Source organism: Asterias amurensis, chromosome 7 (genome assembly GCF_032118995.1).
Source record: "Asterias amurensis chromosome 7, ASM3211899v1".
Lineage (NCBI taxonomy): Eukaryota > Metazoa > Echinodermata > Asteroidea > Forcipulatida > Asteriidae > Asterias > Asterias amurensis.
Genome location: NC_092654.1, coordinates 4,740,574 through 4,757,464, shown reverse-complemented (window position 1 = coordinate 4,757,464; position 16,891 = coordinate 4,740,574). Strand labels below are relative to the sequence as shown.

The 16,891-nt window shown below is 38.1% G+C and overlaps 1 protein-coding gene across 4 annotated transcripts in view; it reads left to right on the top strand.

Moving 5' to 3' along the window:
* Positions 1 to 16,891, top strand: part of LOC139939797 (MAGUK p55 subfamily member 7-like) — a 66,943-nt gene continuing 50,052 nt past the window's right edge. For 2 of the 4 annotated variants that reach the window (XM_071935914.1, XM_071935911.1), the window contains exons 1-3: positions 1 to 133; positions 2,447 to 2,539; positions 16,304 to 16,381. In XM_071935914.1, coding sequence (XP_071792015.1) covers positions 16,327 to 16,381 — 55 coding nt within the window. In that variant the 5' untranslated portion in view covers positions 1 to 133; positions 2,447 to 2,539; positions 16,304 to 16,326. Of the gene's footprint in view, positions 134 to 2,446; positions 2,540 to 14,449; positions 14,670 to 16,303; positions 16,382 to 16,891 lie in introns of those variants that run through there. The other 2 variants (XM_071935912.1, XM_071935913.1) reach the window with 2 other exon arrangements.

Here is a 16,891-nt window from a genome sequence, read left to right as displayed (position 1 = left end):
TTTTTAGCAGACAGACTGCCTGACTTCGTTCTTCGTCGTCCGTCCGTCAAAAAAATTAGATAGGGCCTTATCAATCATTTAGAAGACAATGACTGAGTAATGGTGGCTACCGTGGAACTGCAGTAGTGTACAGGTTCGTAATTGTTATCCTCGTTTAACACCATACTTAATTTCAGTTTATGTTATGTTATGGCATGGCCAGGGCTAGCCCTGGTAGGACGTCAGTCAGTGCATTGGTCAGTGCCATGCAACGGAGGAGTCCAATTTGGGCTAGGCCAGGGCTACTTTTATAGAATAAAAAAGAGGGGTTTCGCACACGGTAGCCTTTGCATGCATGCATGGCGGCGATGGCCGTGTCGTGTTGTTGACAATCAATGTTTAATGGATAAATGTAAATGAAGTATCATTTGCAGGGAAGGGGTAAGTGGATAACTTTCCGTATGGCGCCACCACTTTTTCACTTTTTTTACAAAAAGGGATATCTCATTGAGGTAAATTAGATACTATATTATTTCATATCGAATGAAAAAGTGGTGGCGCCATACGGAAACTTTTCCCTTGTAATTTATTGTGCTTAAAGTGTCTGGGTACTTAGGAAACAAAACACGATGTTCACAGCTTTACATTGAACGGTTTGAAGATAATGATGGGAGAAAGCTTAATTAAAGGGTGTATGTTATGTACCTTTTGTAGGACAAAAAACACGTGTCCACAGATTTACACTAAACTTACACAGTTTGAAGATAATGATAGCAGAAAGCTTCCCTGAAAATATTACGTGCTGAGGTGCTGTAGTTTTTAGGGAAATGAGTAAAACAATGTCATGAAAATAATTTTCGTCTCATGAGACCAAAATTATGTTAAGCATTTACAAATGTATTTTCATTATCGTAGCGTCATACGTTATCAACCCTCATATGTTTTCGGTCCCCAACTTTGATTCCCGTTTACCGCGAAATTGTGCAAGCTGCACCGGTGACAGAAGCTATAAAGTTTCCTGTCGTTGGTTACTGCTCAAACATTTATAAAATGATTGATTTTTGGTACTAATCACTAGTGCATTATTATGCCAACATTCAAATGAGTCAAAGAAACATCATCCAACCTCGAAAGTTCAAAACAAAATTACTATCTGCTAGATTGAGTTTCATTCTGCTTTAGTCACTAGATGGATCACGTGAGGTGGTTACTATTTGGGATTCTATGGTGCGCAAATGTGGGGAAAATATTAAAATATTTTAAGTGAAAATGACAACAATTTTTTTGATTTATTTACTGCATAACTGTTATAAATTCCGATAAGCGTAATAAATATTAAGTCTACATTTAAGAGAAAATAATATCATAGATTGTCTCCTGAAACCAAACATTACTGGTCTGAAATGGGGGAAAACGGATTGTTATGTAGTGTGTGTGTTTCAAGGGGGGGGTGGGGTGTTTTACTTTCATGCCTTAAGATATCTCTGGATTCTAATATATAGTAGCCATAATGCCTGAGGACAAAAATGTAACTAAATTTGTTAAGTACTAATTGAATAATATTTTTGATTTACTTTGCCCGCCATACTAGGTTCTGAATTTTCAATAAAATACCAACCAATGAAAGGTGTGAAAACATATGACGTTGCTCCAATGTCGTGCATGCACAAGCACTGTTAATGGCGGACTGTCTCTCGCAACGTAAAACCAAAACTTTAAAAATTTCAACACACCATGAAGTGAAAGTGTTATTGTTAAAAAATTGGATAGATGATTTGAAAAAAAAAAATTTAGTTTTTGATTGTGAACAATTTTCCTGTTATCCTACTGAAAACACATGACACCAGGATACATTGTTTTACCCCATTTCTCAAAAACTACTGCACCTTAGTAAGTAATATTTGAAGGGAAGCTTTCCACTATCATTATCTTCAAACCCTGTAAGTTTAATGTAAATCTATGGACATTTTGAAAAAGTACCCGAATCCTTTAACTGCAAGATGTTGTAGTTTTTGAGAAATGAGTAAAACAAGTCACACTCACAGCAATCTCAGTTCGAGGTAAAAATTATTTTAGGATGACATGTTAGGTGTATTTTCGAGACATTGTTTTACTCATTTCTCAAAAACCAGGCATACAGCAACTAAGCAAGCAATATTTTAAGAGAAGCCATCTAATAACTTATCTTCAAACTGTGTAAGTTTAATGCAAATCTGTGGACATTGTGTTTTGTGTTTCAAAAAGTACCCAAATCCTATAAACACATATCTATAAATTGGGCTGAGGGCGTTATTTGTTTGGTTAATCACCTTGAAGCTGTCATGGAAACATCTCGATCAGAATGCAAAGAAATTTCTTTTAAATAGTCTAATAAACTCGTGAAATTCTCATTCCATTCGGTATACATCTCTATCTCTTGTCTGCTTCTAAAATGACATTGTCTTGTTTTGTCTTATCTTTTTCCCAGCTTGTTTCTTTCCTGATACTTGTTGAATGGCATTGATGACACAATAAGGTCTAAAGATGGAGTCTACACTAATGTATAGAGAGTAACTAGTAGGTACATGTAATGAACAAATAGGCTATAGGATTTAACCATTGCTTTCATTTGTTGGAGTTTTTTCAAAACTGCTTTCTTTTAAAGGCAGTGGACACTATTGGTAATTACTATTACCATAAAACCTTACTTGGTAACAAGTAATGGGGAGAGGTTGATAGTATAAAACATTGCGAGAAACAGCTCCCTCTGAAGTGACGTAGTTTTCGAGAAAGAAGTAATTTTCCACGAATTTGATTATGAGACCTCAGATTTAGAATTTGAGGTCTCGAAATCAAGCATCTGAAAGCACACAACTTTGTGTGACCATGTGGTGCAACAAGGTTTTTTTTTCTTTCATCAATATCTCCGACTTCGACGACCGACTGAGCCTTGGGGCGGGGCTGGGGGGGGGCGTTGCCCCCCACTTTTGAAAAGTGGAGATTTTGCCCCCCCCACTTTTTATCGGAGCTTTGAAAAAAACAAACCAAAACACGAGGGTTTGCTGACAACCCCGTTTGATTATAATCCATACCTTTATATTTCTCAAAATAATGTTATTCATACACCAAAAAACAGCAATTAACGCCGATCCCCGGACACCCAGCCCGTAAAGTGTCTTGCTCAGGGACACGAAGTGTCATAACCGGGATTCGGACCCACACTCTGCTGAACAGAAACACCAGAGCTTTGAGTTCAGTGCTCTTATCCGCCTGGCCATGACACCCCACGATTTGATATTTCACATTTGGATGTTTTCAGACCTGGAGCTTCTCAGTTTGAGAAGGGGGCCACCCATTTGCACCTTCAGTTAAAAATGGTCTCTTCAGCTTATAAAAGCCTAAGAAGACCATGACAGCATTTAGGCCTATGAGTCTTAATTTCTATGCCTGATTTAAGTTTGATACCAACTAATGAAGCTGTCCCCATACTCTGGAACGCTCTTCTGGAAAACTGAAACTCTCTGAAGTTATTGTAGGGCCCGTCTTGGTTTGTTGTGGAAACGTTAATCCTCCGTCTGGCACAGTGGAGGCTCACCACTTTCCTGTTTTTGGGGATCAAGTGATCTAGAGGACGACACTTGTCATTCCTTGTTGGTAACGATGTGAAAGGGATGGAGAGATTTAGTTGGACGCTACGGGTCACTGCCTTCAGTCAATGACCTGCAGCACAAATGAGAAGTTAGACCAATGTTTGGACTTTTTCGAAGGAAGGAAGATTTTTGTTCTTAACCCTGTGATGCCCCCACCCTCATCAGATGTATACCTACATGTGTACAGGTACACGTACACGAGTGCCATGGCGTACTGCAGCGTGCAGTTCATTTGGGAAAAAATACCTAATTGCATTGTTGATTTCATATTTTGTTTAATACTTTCATACCTTTACGTCAGTTTTTTTCATACTTTTTTGCCAGGCGTTGTCGTGATAATTTGGAAAAAAATGAGATTCCCCCAAAATCATGTTTATGAAGGCACTGTACACGTTTGGTAATTACTCAAAATTATTGTTAGCATAAAAACTTATGTTCACAGGCAATGGAGAGCTCTTATTGATGGTATGAAACATTGTGAGGAACAGCTCCCTCTGAAGTAACACAGTCTTTGAGAAAGAATTAATTTCTCACTAAAACATTTGAATTTGATTTAAAGACCTCTGTTTGATTTCAAGGTCTCAAAATCGTGCATCTGAAAGCACACAACTTGTGTAACTAGGGTATTTTTCACTATTATCTCCCAACTTAAACAACCACATTTTCACAGGTTTGTTATTTTGTGCAAATGTTGAGATACACCAAGCGAAAAAAACTGTTCTTTGACAATTACCAATAGTGTCCAGCACCTTTTATATTACTGTGTTGTTTTTCAAGCTGGCAGGTGTGGGCCACCAGTAGCCTGTTAATGAGAAGGTGTTTAATATCGACTTGGTAAAACGATCCAAGTGGAAAGTGCAGTTTGTGTATCTTTAGAGAGTTGTCATACAGTGTGACCATGGTTTTCTTTTCTCTATGGGGGATTAACGTATAGTGTGACTAGAAAACTTCATACTATACAAACATTGAGAGCTGCAAGATACCATACCATACATTGTACATTGTATGTGTTAGACATAGAAAACGTTAAAGGAACACGTTGCCTTGGATCGGACGAGTTGGTCTATAAGAAGCGTTTATAACCGTTTGTTATAAATTGCATTGGTTGGAAAGGTGTTTTAAAAGTAGAATACAATGATCCACACAAATTTGCCTCGAAATTGCACGGAATTGCACGGTTTCATTTTACTTTGCGAACTAACACGGTCGGCCATTTATGGGAGTCAAAAGTTTGACTCCCATAAATGGCCGACTGTGTTCGTCGACGAGGTTAAGGTAAACCGTGCAATTTCAAGGCATATTTGTGTGGATCATTGTATTCTACTTTTAAAACATCTTTACAACCATATGCATTTTATAACAAACGGTTATCAACGCTTTTCAAAGACCGACTCGACCAATCCAAGGCAACGTGTTCCTTTAATCCGAGGTTGCACAATCAAGTCCATTTTTTTTTATTGTTCCACCCCAAATTACAGAAACATTTACCCAGACAGTTTTCCATGTTGTTTATCTAGGCCTCGAGGCGTATAGAAATCTTAAGGAAAGTTTGAGGAAAGTTGTACAAACTTGACAAACTTAGAGGGGGATCCACAAGACCACAGGGCTTGGATAGCCAAAAATGTTAACTAGACCAAATGTTTACTCGTCAGTCTCCTGACGATGACTAGAGCAAGCTAGTCGAAACGTTGAGACCAATTCAGAACTGACTCTGCGGCAGTACAGTTAATTACGATCCTATAAGCTAAAGTAGTAGTCCAGTCTATTTTCTATACCATCCGCCCTGGTAATAGTTAAAAAGCAGGACTGTTCTTTTCAGAACTGAGAAGTCTCCGAACCTCCGATTATCTACTCCGCAGCAGTAGAATAAAGCAAGACAGTTCTCTAAGAACAAACTCTACCTGGCAAGTAGATACACACATGGTGTTACTTCAAACCAAATATACATTGATACCTCACCATGCAATGCCTCAAATCCTATAGACCAGACTTGTTTTTACAAGACCAGAGTTGAAATGAGAAAATACCATAGAGTTTTATATAAGAACTAGAGAGCGCACTTGCCTATATACGCGCTCCGGCATGCGCGCAGGCGGCCATTTTCTAAGTTGACAAAACTGGCATCTCACAGCGTGTGTTTGTGCGGCCATTTTGTAAGTTGAACAAACAGCATCCCGTGAGCGTTCAATAAAAAAAAAACACAAACGTGTATGGACGTGTATTTCATATTCAACACGCGTGCAGAATGACGCTCTTGTCATCTTGCAGTCCCGTGGCGTGCGCCCTCTAGTTCTTATATATAACTCAATGGAAAATACCTACATGTACATGTACAAGCTCTACACTATGTGCATTTGAACTGTTTAAATGTGAACTATTTACATTATCTCTCGGAGAAGCAGACTTATCTCATTGCTATGATAAATAATAATGTACTTTGAACAATACTCAACCATTGTCAGAAAATTTGAAAGAGATTTATCACTACATCAACATTTGAGAAAAAAACACTGCCCTTAAGTTTACTTGCCTAAAATCACTGACCTCGGGCATACTGTCCAGTGTAAATTTTAATCCCTGAAACATTTCTTTCCCATTTTGATTTGAGGCATTGCATGGTGAGGTATCAATATTATGTATGTTTGCGGTAACACCATGTATCAACTTGCCAGGTAGAGTTTGTTCTTTAGAGAACTGTCTTGCCATACAATTTACTACCGCTGAGTAGATTTTTCACGTTTTTCGGGAGACTTCTCAGTTCTGAAAAGAACTGTCCTGCTTATTAACTACTACCTGGGCGGAAGGTACATAGAAAATCGGCTGGGACTACTACACTTTAGCTGCACTACAGCAGAGTGAGTTCTTAAAATTTCGTTTTGACTAGCTTGCTTAAGTCATCGTCACTTGCCAAGAATTTTTGAAGGAGAAACTTTGTAAAAACTATTAATATCTCGGCTTCTAAGAATCTTTCATTGAGGCTGAATAAGAAATAATTTTCTTAGTTTGTAGCGTTGTTTTACTGCCCATAAACTGACTGTGTAACACAAACAACTTGTCCTGATGAATCACCCTAGTCTTGTCTCCAGTAATGTCAATGGTGCCGACTGTCTACGTTAAAATTGAATTTATATGGGCCATGGCAGTTTATAAGCAACAAACAAGCGACAGGGTTCTTAGCGAAAGGGGGAAGGTGGGGGGTGGAAATGTGACTGAATGAGAGATCAACTTGCACAGCTGTTACGTACGCCAATGTTGGCCTGCCATGCCCAATTAGGATTCCGAGTTAAAAAGAATATCCATTCCTATGGTTTGTGGATGTTATAATTAGTACTGTCTTCCTAATTACATTTGATCTGCATCCATCTTAGGAATTAATTGTTTAGTGTACTGTATGATGTAAATGATTGTTACACCTGTCATCATCAGATGTCATCAATAGCTGGAGAAGATAACATTTTGATGCGTGCTGCAAGCGAACAAAAATTAAAATGTTTTCAGAAGCAGACTGTTATGCGCTAAATTGTCTATCACAGACAAGAGGGATGCATGCATACATTACTCATAGTACATGTGTAGAGAGATCAACAACATCTTAGGCAACACATAAAGAACGACATGCCTGGTAATCTGGCTGATCCTCAGAATACTTTCTCTGAGCCACCTCTCATCGCGAAAGCCTTAACAAATTTTCTACCGTCGGTTCTTCTCTAGCCAGCCAAATTCCACTTTTTAAATACATAATGCTTGTTTCTCTGACTATTAACACAACTTTGAAAATCCTTCTTTCTACTTGCAGCCAACCAACGTCTTCACTGTGTACATTATTATCTACAAGTTGCTGAGGTAGTTCTTGTTTTTAAAAAGCGGTGAACACTTCAACATTCACAACTAAACGCTAAAGGACTATCACTATTCTCCCTTGTTGCTCCAATACTTAAACGTCTTGTTCGCAAACATCTGTCTAACTTCATCTCTAAATTTAATCTTCTCTTTGAGCGCCAGTTTACAGTCTTATAGAGGTAATACCGTGGGTATCTTCTTGGATACTATTGACCACTCTATTCTGCTTTCTAATAAACTTGAACTTTATGGTATCAGAGGTGTCTAACGCCTTTTCAGTGGTTCACTTACTACATGTATGCAACATTCAGATAACAGGTTCCAGTACACTAACAGTAAAAAACTGGGACTCATGTTGGAGAAGTATTAACTGTGGTGTTCCCCAAGGTTCTATCCTGGGACCATTTGTTTTCTTTTATTTATCAATAACTTGCACCTTTCTTTTTGCTTTATTCTTTTTTGATCTTATTGTCATCAAGACAATAATCAGGGCCCAACTTCATGGCTCTGCTTACCGTAAGCACAGAATCGGCGCTTACAGAAGCAGGGAATTCTGTGCTTACGGCAAGCGTATTTCACGGGTTAGCGGCAAATTTTGGCTTCTGCGCGTGCTTACTCTGCGCTACTAGGCCTTGTAGGCTTACAAGGCTAGCGCAGAAATTTGGCGCTTGCACGTAAGCGGGGAATCTTGATTGTAAGCGCAGAATTCGGCGGTAAGCAGAGCAATGAAATTGGGCCCTGGAGTCGGGGCATGCAATTTCTGCCATTTCTTGCATGAAGTTCAAGGCTTTGTAATACGTACTCTTGCGGATTGTAGACAATGCGTCACAGGATTGCTCTTAATGCAAACTCTCTGTTCTCTGGTGTGTCTCGGTTGATGAAGTACAAGGAAACCGTTGCAATCTGTCACTCCTTTTACAAAGTGACTTGGTCTCTATCACAGCCCTTAATTACACAAACCAACTTTCAATTTCTGGAAGCCATTCAAGGGATTAGAGAAACTTTGATTTGGAGATTTCCTGTCTTAACTCGCTTTAGAATTAAATTAGCTTTAATCCCAGACAGAGTTGTTCCTCGTTCATGCATCAAATGATTCATTTGTACTTTGGAGAAGGAAAAAAAATACCCACTTCCACCTCTCTGTGTTGTTTCAGCCTTTCATCTTAAAGTCCCAGGATGAACCCTGTGTTTGTGACTCACCGCTTTTCTTGAAAAAACAATTCTGAAGGTAAAAGAGAGGTTTTTGCCTTAAATTGGTGTCGACAGACGTCGGTGATGAGAGAATTACAATGTATTAATAGTGATTAATGGCTAGTGTACCATGATTCATTGGTGTTACTTGAATGAAATATATCGGCCTGGGAGATCACCCGTTTGGATTTGCAGGAAGCTGAAGCGAGTGTTCAGAGCTGGTTCATCACCTCTCATGGGGGCGGACCATGGACGGATTATGTTTCAGTGGACATAAGTCACTCTCAGTTGATGGATGAAGCCATTCTGTGATCCCTGTAGAGAAGACAACAATCTGTAGGATTTTGAACTTAAATATTGTCGGAAAAAACAATCTGTTGGGAGATTTGGTACAGATGTTGGGACAGTTAGTTTAGTATGATGTCCTTTGAAACAAATAATGACATACATGTGTAATACACTTCACATACATTATTGTCACCGCTTTCACAAAGCAAATTAATTCAAATATTGTTGGGGGAAAACCAATCTGTTGGGTGGACTGGGAGATTTGGTACAGATGTTGTTACAGTTAGTTTAGTATCATGGCTTTTGAAACAAATAGTGACAGAATATGTGTAGGGATGCATTTTATACATGTATTATCAGTGCTTTCACATGTGTTTTTACATATGTTGGATGATGGTTATCATTGAACTCAATAATTTCCCCCAAAGCTCAATTCATGAATCATAGTCTGAAAAAACAAAAAAATAAAACAGTGGCAACTTGGTCTTATCTTGGGTTGTGGCTAGGCATGGCCATGTTTTGTATGAATAAATAAAGGAATAAAACAGTGGCAACTTGGTCTTATGCGGCCAGCCGTTTAAAACTTGCTGGGTTGTGGCTAGGCATGGCCGTGTACGAATAAAGGACCAGTAAAAGCAGGGTCCTTCATGTTTTATAGGGCTTTTTAAGACCTACAGTTAACGTCTTTCAAACCCACTCTCTTTTGTTAAAAAGCGTAGGAACATCTGCGAATATTTATAAATTATTAATTCATGCCATGCCCTTTGTCATAATCCACACATCAGTTACTATACTGTTAGTGCATTTAACTTGTATTAAAAAAACAATTTATAGAAAGGTTAAAAAGTAAATTAATTTTGGTGTTTACCCATACACAGGCATATTACTCGAGTGGGATTTGAACCTACGACCCTTGCAATTCTAGAGCAGTGTTTTACCAACTAGACTACCGAGGTTGCCCGGTAGCTAGAGGCAGTTCGAATCCTATTTTGGCAGCGGGTACCCCAACGATATAATAGATGTTAAACCCTATAGTAATCAGTGGTAATATGCCTGTGAAATGTTTTCACAAGACTCTGGAAAGTACTGAGTATACAGTGCTAACACACATTGGTGTTTGGTGTATGGGTAAAAACAAAAATTAGTTTTCTTTATCCCCAATGCAAATTTAACCCTGTTAAAGCCATTGGACCCTTTCGGTACAGAAAAAAAAAAAAAATTCACAGATTTACAAATAATTTACAGGGTTTACAGAAGGTAATGGTGAAAGACTTCTCTTGAAATATTAGTCCATGAAATGCTTTACTTTTTGAGAAAACGGTAAAACAATATAAATTCTTGTTAACGAGAATTACGGATTTGTTATAAACACATGTCATGACACGGCGAAACGCGCGCAAAACAGGAGTGGGTTTTCCCGTTATTTTCTCCCGACTCCGATGTCCAATTGAGCCTAAATTTCCACAGGATTGTTATTTTATATATAAGTTGTGATACACGAAGTGTGGGACTTGGACAATACTGTTTATCGAAAGTGTATAATGGCTTTAAAAAATACTTGTTCATGTTCTGAGGTCAAAAGCCTCTGGTTGGACTCAAAAGAGATCATTATTGAAGTTAAGAAGAAATTTAATGTTAGTCTCCCTTGGGGAATCATTTGATCAAGTTAAGGTGTGTCGAGAACGTGGATTGACCCTTTGGGTTTACCCCCAGGGAATTTGGGGTTGAACTTTTGACAGTGTGAACCCAGGGGTAAAGCGGATGCCAGGTTTGGAGTTGGCAGGGTTGTAGGAAATTGGTTGAATTCAACAACGCGGGATTAGTCATAATAAGTTCTGTTCTCACTGTCGAATGCTAAATAGTTTGCAAACATAGATTATGATTGACCTTTGTTTTAAAAAAAATAAAATTATTGACCTCGGCCACAACTGCAATGTGTGACAAAGTTTATGTAGGTAGAAAATTAATTTTCGACGGTGGTTGTACACATTGTGTACATTTGTGTGCATGTATGTCCAGTTCAGCCCATGGGCCAATTTCATAGAGTTGCTAAGCAGAAAACATTGCTTTAACACTTTGCAAATATTATAATCAGAATACCAGTCACATATTGTACATGTGACATGATGTAGTTTGGATAATAACCTTATTCTGGTAAGCATAATTTTATTCAGCTTAGCTGCTTTGTGTGCTTCTTTTTAAAGGCAGTGGACACTATTGGTAATTTACTCAAAATAATTATTAGCATAAAACCTTACTTGGTAATGAGTAATGAGGAGAGGTTTATAGTATAAAACGTGAGATACGGCTCCCTCTGAAGTGGGGTACTTTTTGAGAAAGAAGTAATTTTTCATGAACTTGATTTGAAGACCTCAGATTTAGAATTTGAGGTCTCAATATCAAGCATCTGAAAGCACACAACCTCGTGTGACAAGGGTGTTTTTTTCTTTCATTATTATCTCGCAACTTCGACAGGTTTGTTATTTTGTGATTTGATGAGATACACAAACTGTGAAGGCTAGTCTTTGACAATTACCAATAGTGTCCAGTGACTTAAAAAGAAAAACCAAACAGAAGATGCCTCTTCATCAAAAGTCACACTCAAAAATTCTAAGCTTTGAGAAAGCTTTGAAAAACTCACCCTATTGTTTGTGATGAGCGTAATATTGACTCTCAGTTTGAGTCCCTTTAACTCGAGGTGAGTCACAAGTAAGCCACTCATGATTTGGCAAAGTTTGTAAAAAAAATCTTTAGTACAAACTAAGTCTGTTTATTATTCTATCATGTAAATAGATGTTGAGACCAACAAATTCAACCTGTTGTTTGTGATGAGTGCAAAATTGACTCTTAGTATGACTTCCTAAGACAAGGCTCAAGTGAGTTGTTTTGTGAAACATCTACAGAAAACTTTCCTCAGTACTTTGAATGGGACATAAAGCTGTTGGTCCCGTGTGTTCGCCCGATGTTCCTGGTTTGATTTACCACAGCACCTAGATCTCATAATTCAAACATACATTGTACATGTAGTCCCACATACCTTGCAGGAAATAGTGTAAGAGCCTTGAACATTACTGACTCACGGATATGCGCGCTATATAAGAAACCACTATTATATAATTATTACAACTTACAGATCTACATGTATTATTATTCTACCCAGAAGTGAGGCCAAAGTTGATCCCAAAAAACTCAATTGGTTGTTTGTGAGTACAACTTATTTGAGTCCCTGCTAACTAGCCATACATGTAACTGAAGAGTGAGTCATACTTCTAAACTTGCCCTTCAAGTTGTTTGAAACATAAATGTTGTCCTGAGTTCTGTACAATGTCTGCCCTGCCTCTTTCATCATTCTGTCAAGAAGTTAAGGAAATTGCTGGGCAGCTTAGGAGTTCAACCAAACCCATTCTACTATGCCTCCTGGGTGTATTCAACATTATGTCAATGTGCATTTTTTAGATAAGGGTACACTTGAGCCCTACACTTTGATGCTAAAAGTCACCTGTGATTAAATTCTACCTGGGGTGGATTTCACAAAGGTAGTCCTAACTTAGGACTAGTCCTAGGCAATGCTAAGAGATAGGACCAGTCTTAAGTTAGGATGAGTTACTGGTCCTAACTTAGGACCAGGCCTATCTCTTAGCATTGCTTAGGACTAGTCCTAAGTTAGGACTACCTTTGTGAAATCGACCCCTGAGCCCAATAACTTAGAGATGCTTAAGAGAAATGAGCTAAGCACAAAACAGTTTTGCCTAGCAGAAAGGGGGTTCTCGCCCTAAAACCATCTCGGCCCGAATTCATAAAGCAAAAAACATATAGCATAATAAAATCTTGCCTAGCAGAAACAGGTAACCAGCCCAAATTCTATGACGTTAACATCAATGTACGACTTGTGCCCCGAATTTGTTTTGCTCACCACTTATAGGCAATGAACACTATTGGTAATTACTCAAAATAATTATTAGCATAAAACCCTACTTGGTAACAAGTAATGGGGAGCCTCTGAAAGCACACAACTTAGTGTGACCAGGGTGTTTATTCTTTCATTATTATCTCGCAACTTTGACGACCGATTGAGCTCAACTTTTCACAGGTTTGTTATGTTATGCATGTTGAGATACGTCAAGTGAGAAGACTGGTCTTTGACAATTACCAATAGTGTCCAGTGTTTTTAATGAAATGTTCCCACTGACATGTTCCCCAGCTGCCCTGACATTTTCTATTATTGGTTTTCCTGAGCACCGTTACAAATAAATTTACTCTTGATTAGCCTGAACATCTGACGTCACACTTTGAGGCTTATACACGTACATACACCAGAGATCTGCCATTGCCATTTTGGCCGATTTGACCTACACATTTTGATTTAAAATTCAATAGGTATTTTGATGGGGGTCAAGAAAGTTATTAGTAGCAGTGAAATAAAGTGCTCAAAAGTTTTTGTCGGGATCCAGACAATATATCACATGACCAATTCTTATGTGTTTTATAAGAAACATTTTAAATTTTTGTCATGGTTCCTGACCATTAAAAGTAAAAGTTAAACTGTTCGTTAGAGCGGGTGATACTCTTTGAAATACTATTCACTCAAAAAAAATCTTTTTTTTTTTATGTTCAGGGCCAAAAATCTGACATAGCATCTTTAATCTCTACCATCCTACACGTACCTGTTACTTGTAGCTTGCTGTGCTTCTTGAACATGATGGATTTAATGTAGGTGCACTGTGCCCAGGGGTCTTTCTCAAACCAGAAAAGTGGCTTTGTAGAAACTTACAATTCTATTTTTTTTTTTTTTACACTTACACTCTTGTAAGATACACAACTACATGAATAAAGTTGGGTTAATTAGATTGTGTCTTTGAGATGTTAGGGGTGTGTTGAGAGCAGTTTGTGTACCAATGAGCGTCTTGTTGCGCTAAACCATTAAGGAAAGGACACGCATCCATCATGATATTGTGCTCCCCAATGAATCTTCATCACCATGATCTGTTTTGTCACCGTCGTCCCGACACCAATGGTCCGCTTCACAGCTGTAATAAAGAGAGAGGGGGGGGGGGGGGGAGGGGGGAGAGTCGTACGTCGAGACTAAACCAGCGAGGCCCCGTTGTACCCAAGGGAGCATTCCCTACGACGCCTTCCCCACTGATCTTTATCTCCTCATCTCATGCATCATTGCTGACTGACTTTTATGATTGGCGGGGATTAAGACTAATTCGTTTCTCAGTGTTGTTTCAGGAAACAACCTTAATGGCAACGAGGGGAAATGACTTGAGGTATATAACATGACCTCCTGAGTGAACCTCCCCGACGACGTCGTTGAAGTTGGTCATTTAGAAAGAGAAAAAAAACGAGAGACCCTGGAACCCTTGGCAGGTTGGGACTGGAATCGGTGTGTGTATATATAAAATGCTTTATGTATTCGTGATGTCATTTGAGGGTTAAGGAGCGTAGTGCACCCACACTCCTGCTGTTGGATATGTATGGTGACTGCTGAAGACAGATTGTTCAGCGAGGTGTTTTTCTCTTGGTTTCAGCCCAACTTATTATTTACTCAACCGGAGGAATTCTTCCCTTCTCTCAGGCTACGAGTAGCTGTTGATATTTCTTCTCATCCATCTATGGATTTTGTGCCGGCTGGACTAAAATTTTGACTTTCTCTCCGGTAACTCTACAAGTTGTTCTCAGAGTGTTTATGCGTTAAGGACCTGCTATTTTGGGATTAAAGATTCTGACCATTTTTTTTGTGTAAGTACTTGAAGGGTTGACCTTTGTTTTAATTTGTTTAATCCTCAAGTTGTTTGGTAACTGTAATTTCTTTTCTTATTCAATGGTGTGCTTTTATTTTTATTTTCTACTGGTTTTTTTTTGATGATTTGCTGAAAGGATGGGTGTGTGTGCATTTTTTAAAACTGGTTTTTAAAATATTTATTTTCTGGTATAGGCCTACATTGACCCCAGGCAGTAGTTGCATTTATCATGTTGAACTTATTTCTGATGGTAATTCAAAAAACGCATGTTTTTAAAAAGTTTTAATTTTTATGTGTAGCTGTCTTCCTTGGAGTAACCTAGTTCTTTTTGGTCATGAACAAAAGTAAATGTTGTGACACTTTTAAAGGGTCTATGTAACTTTTGTAGCACAAAAAGCACAATGTCCACAGATTTACACTAAACTTACACAGTTTGAAGATAATGATAGAAGAAAGCGTACCTTAAAATATTGCGTGCTGAGGTGCTGTAGTTTTGGGGAAATGAGTAAAACAATGTCATGAAAATAGTTTTCGTCTCATGAGACGAAAATGATTTTAATCATTTACAAACGTATTTTCATTACATTGTTTTACTCATTTCTCAAAAACTACAGCACCTCGGTAAGTAATATTTGAAGGGAAGCTTTCCACTATCATTATCTTCAAACCCTGTAAGTTTAATGTAAATCTATGGTACCCAAATTCTTTAAATCATACATTGATAGCAGAAAATAAGAGTTCCTGAGTTTTGACTTGATAGTCTACCACATGAAGCTGCCTTTCTGTTGACATGTGTTGGAAAAAAGGTGTGTGCCTGACATTGGTTCATGCAGAATTTCAGAGTGTGTTGTATCATCCATGAGCACTATACAAAGTTGTACTCTGGGAATGTCTTTTGTTGAAAACAACCATCTTGTTTTTTCAAATAAAAAAGTTTCCTGAATGGCTCTCACTTAAATATTTGTTTTCGTGTGTGGACAAAACTGTTCAAGATAATGAATTGTGGAATCCGGTACCATAACTCAGATCTTGAAAACAACAGCTCAGCTCTTTGACCGATTCTATTGTTTCATTTATTTATTTTTTCTGTACCAGGGTAAGCTGACACTAACACTGGGCAACTGTATAAAGTTATGTGGGCTGGATATTTTTTTAAGTTTTTCATGCTTTTGCAGTGACAAGGTTGCATTTCTGTCTGGTGGGTCCAAACTTGCATAGAGACAGGTGACCGCTAATACTTCTGCAATTTTGAATTAAGAGCGACTGTGTACTGTGTTAACACCATGTACATTAATAAAGATCTCTTTTTTTAGTAGTGGTAGCTCTGAATGAGCTGGTTTGTAATGGACACTTTTGATCAGTTATACATGCACATGGTATACTTGGGCCATCTTCTGGATTTTGCTAAATTCTGTGTCTGTGTTTGAGCTTTTGTACTTGTATTCCTGCAGGAAAAAAAATGTCCCTACAGGTGTCCAGGGACCACGCCACACTGTTGAATGTGAGGCAAAATGACACTGGTAATTCGATTCGTGGCATTATCTGAACATATTGTCCTTGTTCACTTAATCTTTCTTTTTGTTTGGCAAATGTTTATATTTTTTTTCTTTGTCTCTGCTTTTATCTGTCCAGCCTGTTGAGTTACCAGCGATCTGATGAGAAACGACAACATGCCTGTACCAGCAGACAACATGAATGCAAATGAACCAGGTAAAAGTCATTCCTCAACTTTAGTTTATTGTTTAGGTTTTGATTTTTCTTCGCAATGTTCCAGACAGTTTTTTCAGTGGTAAAGCTATGTATAAAACAACTTGGCTCATCAAGGAGTAAGGCATTTAGTTGTGACACGGACTAGAGATCTTGCATTCGTATTTTAATGTAATTCGAACTGTAAATAAACATACAGAAAAGAAATCCTTAATACATGTGATCCTTAATAAAAAATGAACTTGTCAGTAAGAAAGTGGTTCTTAAAACTCCTTAGTTTCTCATAATAATCCAGTAGACACTTGGGATACATATTAATCTTTCCTTAGTTCTGAGTAATGTCAATCAATAATAAACAATCCCTAATTTCTCATATCTGGTCTGAAACTAGCAAAAGCTGGGAAACTTCTTATCCGTCAATGTACTCAATCTGCATGTAAACAAGTTGCATGTCCCTTTAATTTCAACATGAAAACCAGTAAATTATGTCTGCTCTAATAAGGGCTTATATCA